At 37.1% G+C, this 6,128-nt stretch overlaps 1 protein-coding gene across 4 annotated transcripts; it reads left to right on the top strand.

Annotated features, from left to right (window-relative positions):
• Positions 1–317: 317 nt before the first annotated feature.
• On the top strand, positions 318–5,359 carry LOC132603222 (protein LONGIFOLIA 1). 4 transcript variants are annotated; one of them, XM_060316173.1, is made up of 5 exons: positions 318–548; positions 2,051–2,228; positions 2,474–3,946; positions 4,050–4,239; positions 4,503–5,359. In XM_060316173.1, the coding sequence occupies exons 2-5, from the start codon at positions 2,109–2,111 to the stop codon at positions 5,078–5,080; spliced, it is 2,361 nt and encodes a 786-aa protein (XP_060172156.1). In that variant the 5' UTR covers positions 318–548; positions 2,051–2,108; the 3' UTR covers positions 5,081–5,359. The 4 variants fall into 4 exon arrangements, with proteins under 4 accessions (XP_060172156.1, XP_060172155.1, XP_060172158.1 ...); XM_060316172.1 differs by having other exon boundaries at positions 318–654; XM_060316175.1 differs by having other exon boundaries at positions 319–654; positions 4,512–5,359.
• The last annotated feature ends 769 nt before the right edge of the window (positions 5,360–6,128 follow it).

Below are 6,128 nucleotides of genomic sequence, written 5' to 3'. Positions count from 1 at the left end.
CTGAATATATTGTTGTTGTATTAATTCACTCAGTAGATTTCGAATAAAGAAGACTATATATCTTTTGGTCCACCAAGAAGACTAAATATTTGTGATAAATGCCAAAAAGAGCCTATTGTTATTTTATTTTCTTTAATTGCTCTTTGACGGTCTAAGTTCTTCAAAGTTGGCAACACAAAACAATAACACCCCCACCCCCACCCCCACGCCCTAAACCCCACTACCCTTATTGTGGGCCCAAAAACTGATCTCTAACCAATATATCACTCACTCCCTCAACACGCTCTCTTCTCTATATTTCTCTCCTCTACCCCTATAACCACCACGCCCAACCCCCCGCCCCCCACTCTAACTCCCCTCCTAAATTGTTCGGTGGAGTTGGAACTTTCATTACTAAAACACATTTGCATATAAAACCTTCTCTTTTGCAAGAATAGCCACAATATATGATCACTACAATAGCCATGAATAACCACTTCCTTTTCTTGAATGGTTTACTGAGTATTTCCAGCTTCAGATCTGTGTAACTATTTGTGTTGAAGCTACAGGCATGATTTTCTTGCTCTTTTCTCAATTGGGTTCCTTTCTTTTTGGCCATTCTTGTCATTGAATTGGTCAAAGAAAAAAAAAAAGAAGCTCAAGTTTAGTGTAAAGGTGTGATTTTTAACTCAATGGGTTTGTGTAAATGTGTGTTCTTTTGTTAATTTCTTCTTCTTTTCCCAATTGGGTACCTCTGTTTTTGGGCATTGATATCCATCTTGTGATTAAATTGGTCAAAAGTTCACAAGAAAATGAAGTTAAAATAGTGTAAAGGTGTGATTTTTAACTCATTGTGTGTGTGTAAATGAGTGTTGTTTTGTTGATTTCTTCTTCTTTGAGTGGCTTAATGTCATGGTTTTATTTCTTCTTTTCACTGTTGTGTTCCTTTCTTTTTGGACATTAATGTCAATTTGTGAAAAAAAAATTAGTACAAAAAAATGAGGATTTTTTTTTTTTGCTAAAGTTGTGATTTTTACCTCATTGGGTTTGTGTAAATGTGTGATTTACATTCACCTTTTATTTTTTTAGTGATTTTTTTAACCAGCATTCATCCTCATTTTGTGATTGGATTGGTAAAAAAGTTTCACAAGAAAAATAAGCTCAAGTTTAGTGTAAAGGTGTGATTTTTACCTCATTGGGTTTGTGTGATTGTGTGATTTTGATTTACCTTTTTCTTTCTTGAGTGATTTAGGCAAGGATTTCTATAAATGTTTGATTTCCATTACTGTTACTTCCTTGAATGAGTTTTCCAAATTGAAGGAGACACAAAATAATTAAAGGATCTCTTTTCTTTTTTCCTTTGTAGAAGTGTGGAAGATTCTATTTTAATGGCATTGTAAATTCATGAAATCTTGAAATAGAAAAATGTGACAAAAAATTTCTTTTTTGGAGCTGAGAAATATCATAGGAGATTTTTTTTTTTTTTTTATGAAGTATTTGCTAGAGTTTTGGTTGTTTGTTATGACTCAAAGACCAAAGAAAAATTTGGAAAAGCTAAATGGTTTAACTTTTTTTTTTTTTTTTTTAACAAAATGAATGTCATTTGCTTCTTGAAAGTAGCATTATCTAATCCAGATCCCAGTAAGTTTTAAGCTACATTTTCCTACTTTCTTTTGAATCTGGTGTGTATATTCAAGATATATACTATGATGACTTCATTTTTAGATAAATGTGTAAAGAAGAATCTAAAAGAAAAATGCTCTTCTTTCTCTTTTTTTTTGATTTTTCTGATTCTTGAGCATTATTGAGATCAATAGAACTCAATGTCATTATAGTTATATAAAAAAAAAAACACCATCTTGAAACTTATAATGGAGAGTACACATAGGTGATTTTGCAAACCAATAGGTGATTTTGCAAACCAAAAGACCCTATATGCAAATTACATAGAAGTGTCTCCATCATCAGACATTTTTTGCAGTACTGATAATAATTGGTTATTAACTAAAGCTGTTTCTCTGTAAATTAACTGATTGGCACATGGACTGACCATAATGATGTTCTTCAACAGGAGCTAAATAAAGTAGTACATCCAACAAAAAAAAAAAAAAAAAAGGGCTGGTGGCAACATGGATGGTGTGGATGATAGAAGAATGGGTTGTATGGGTGGATTTCTTCAGCTCTTCGACCGTAATCACATTTTAGCCGGGAAGAGACTCTATTCCACCAAACGTTTGCCACATTTCACGGTAAGTTAAAGTTTGTCAGGTTATTCATTTCTGTTTAGATGTCTACATTGAATTTAAACAATCGGAGTTTGGTAAGTATTTGATGGAGAACAAGAGTGCTCACTTTTGGCAAATTTAAAGGACCAAATATGCTAAGTTGATACTTAAGGGACTATTTTGAACCTACTACCAAAGATAAGGGACCATTTTTGTCATTTTCTCCTTATAATGGTGGATGATTGGAGGGTGTTCCTTTGAATTTTCAGGTTCCTGATGATTCTTCCGAGTCCAATAAATTTGTTGCATCACCGGCAGTTTCAAAGGAGCTCGGGAAACCACAGCCAAGTCCGGACCAGTCCAAGAAGGCAGCAGCAGCAGAGGTCAGCCCTGTTGAGCCGCCATCTCTTTCTGTCCCGGTAGAGACACCGACACCGCCAAAATCACCACTCCCTCTTCCCATGTTTGAAGTAAAAGAAGGGACGAGGTCTTCATGGAAGTTTTGTAAAGAAGCTCCGAGGCTTTCATTGGACAGCAGAGCTGTTGTTGATGCTAAAGGAACTCTTCGACCGAGGGACCTACGAACAAAGGCGTCGGTTCTATCAGCAAACAAAGGTGAGAACACAGAGGATGGTGACGACAATCAGCGTCCGTGCCCGAGTGTCATTGCACGGCTAATGGGACTTGAACCGTTACCCCAATCAAGCCCCGAAACTCTGCCAAAAGTGGAGTTGCGAAGATCTGCTTCAGAATCCAGAGTATCACGGGACTTGTTTAATGGTCGTTTTGTGGATGGAAACCATGTGGATTCCAAAGAGATAAACCATCCTCGATCTAACATATCAAACACTGCAATGAAAGACAATGCGGCAAATGAACGTAGAAGCTCAATGGACCGGATGGGTTATCCTTTGAAGAACGAGAAGATTGAAAGACCAAAGGCTTCAAACAGAAGTTTAAGTTCATCGCCGTGGAAGGCACCACAACTCAGGAAATGTTTCTTTGATACGGCAGACATTTTCCCGGAGCCAAAGCAGACAGTCTCACTCTATGGCGAGATTGACAAGAGACTGAAGATGAGAGGAATTGATGAGCCTTCTAAAGATCTCGAGACATTGAAGCAAATCCTTGAGGCTTTGCAACTCAAAGGACTCTTACATAACAAAAGACCATTGGAGCAGATTGGCCAGCGGAATTTTGTATATGATCCTACTTTCTCATCTGATGAATCCCCAATAGTCCTTATGAGGCCTTCGAGATCAGTTTCACCAAGCCATAGAAGAATGGCAAATGGTACACCACCCTCAAATGTGAGAAGCCGAAATGTCATTGGCCGGAGACCCAATAATCTCTCTAGCGAAAGTCTTCCATCGGTGAGCCCATGTCGGGAACGGCCTAATGCTCGAAGTCCAATAAGATCTAGAGATTCCAGCTCGCCAACTCAAAGAGAAAACAGTGTGAGGCTTTCTAGTTCTGTGGCCAAACCAAAGAACCTGAATGTTGAGAATCGTAGAAGAGCAGGAGAGCCAATTGAGAATCGAAGAGTTTCTCCAGTTCAGTCACCCAAGCTTAGCTCGAGGAGAACCAGTTTGGAACAAAATGGCGCAAAGGGATCACCTAGAAACAAGAGAGAAACGATGGAAAGTAAGCAGAAAGAGAAGATCACAACGTTTGTTGTGGAGGACGAGTCGTCTTCCATTTCTGAAAGCACTGTTAGCTCATCTTTCCAAACCGATGCAGAGGTATAGTAGTAGCAAATCAATTAACTGAATTAATCTTAAGAGAAAATATAGTACATCACTGATGACTTGAGTTTAATAGTTGTTTCTTGAAATGGCATTATAGAGATCAAATTTGGAGGAATACAATGAAGGAAGGAGCCTTTTGGAGAGGTGCGATAAGCTGCTTAATAGCATAGCAGAGATGACAGCCCCTGAATCACAACCGAGTCCGGTGTCAGTTCTTGACTCATCATTCTACAGGGACGACTCACCATCCCCTTCACCCATTATGAAAAGGAACATTGATTTCAAAGGTAAACATTTATATTTTCTTTCAATCATTTTTTATTGACATTTCTATGCTATCTCTAGTTATTGTCTTTTAAATCTTTCCTCAAAATACAATTTTTACATTACAACAGAGCATGTGCCAGTGAATGTTAGTTAAGAATGGTTAGGATGGCAAGTTAAATGCATTAGACAAAGCATGTCTGCTCCTCATTAGGATGGCAAGTGAAATACATTAGACAAAGCTTTCCATATTTCTGATTGGGTTATTGCTAATGCTACTTAATAGCTGAATCAGATGTTTCTGGGGAATCGGAGGAAGAATTATGGCTCTCAGCATTTTCACCTATACGATCAAAGTATAACGATTCAACGGATGACTCTCATCTTGGTTACATTTCAGACATCCTTAGAGCTTCCTGCTATCTGCCTGAAGACTCTGATGTATTTTTACTGTTGGAGAAGCAGCAATATCTCAAAGGAAAGGACACGTCTAAGGTCTTTAGACTTGAAAGGAAGCTAATCTTTGACACTATCACTGAAATTCTTGATAGAAACAAGCAACTTCCCCCATGGAAAGTATTTGCAAAACCATCAGCAGAAAACATTTGGACCGAGTTCCAAAGGATCCAAGGACGGGAAAGTGGTAACAACTTGGTCGAGATCATTTGTGAAGTTCTCAAGAAAGACTTGACTCAAGACACTGTCAATGGTTGGGGAGATTGTCCAGTGGAGATGTCCGAGGCTGTCTTGGACATGGAAAGACAGATATTCAAGGATTTAATAGTCGAAACGATCCAAGACCTTGCTGTGATTGGCTGCAAAACTACACACTTGACAGCTCCGTGTAGGAAGTTAGTTTTCTAAGCTGATAAACAATAGTTGGAAGAATAATTTCATTTAGAAGCCTCCTTGTTTTCGTGCTTTTTTCCTTTTAAATTTGTTTTACCACGTTTTAGGTTATGGTTCCTATTGATTCTTGACTACCTAGGAAGTACTAAGCTGTTGTAATAGTCACTTTCCAAGATGTAAAAAAGGGGAAAGTGTTGTTAGACTGGACTGAAAGTTTGGAGATCTTTCTTTCTTTCTTTCTGTGAAATGCAAAAAGTTTGAGTTAGTTGGCAGAAATAATTAGTTATCATGTGACTTGAGTAAATGAAATTTGACTCTTTGGGAAAAGTGATGCATGTTTGGTGATTTTATTAATGTTTAAGGGTTGATAAAGTGATTGTCTTAAATTGACATCATTTTCTGATATCCCTTTTGGTTGGTTGGCCAAAACAAAAATTACACACAACAGTAGAATACACTGAAAGCCAAAAAGAGATGTTTAGTGTATACCTTGAGGACAGTTAAACCAAAACCTCTGCTTTGGGAAAGAAAACCCCTTTGTTAAATTGTGCCACAATGTCAGTGTCTATGGCTTAACACTAAAGGGTTGTTTGGTTGGGTGTATAAGCATACTGAATAAGCCGTATTAGTTATGCTGACAAATAATATGCATTGCATAATTTCCTAATAATACCGAATAGGGTGCATTAGAACAGGAATAGTACCGGTATTGTTAATCCCATGATTTACTATGTACTCCCTCCGTTCCAAACAGATTATCTAGTTTGATTTGACACGAAGTTTAAGAAATAAAGAAAGACTTTTGAAATGTGTGGTCCAAAATAAGCTTTAAATATTTGTGTGGTTGTATATCATCTCATAAAGTTAAATAGTTTCTAATTATAGAAATGTGCCAATCTTTTTGGGACAAACTAATAAGAAAAGTAAGACAATCTTTTTTATATTAAGAATAGAACTGGATAAGATGAATAAGTAATACTGCTATTAATTGTATCAGGAATGAATTGCGATGTGTCAAAGAAAATGTGCTCAGGAGTTAGTAGGCGTTTGGCCATGAATTTTC

This window comes from Lycium barbarum, chromosome 7 (genome assembly GCF_019175385.1).
Source record: "Lycium barbarum isolate Lr01 chromosome 7, ASM1917538v2, whole genome shotgun sequence".
NCBI lineage: Eukaryota > Viridiplantae > Streptophyta > Magnoliopsida > Solanales > Solanaceae > Lycium > Lycium barbarum.
The sequence above is the reverse complement of the archived record's forward strand: the minus strand, read 5'-3'. Positions and strand labels throughout refer to the sequence as shown.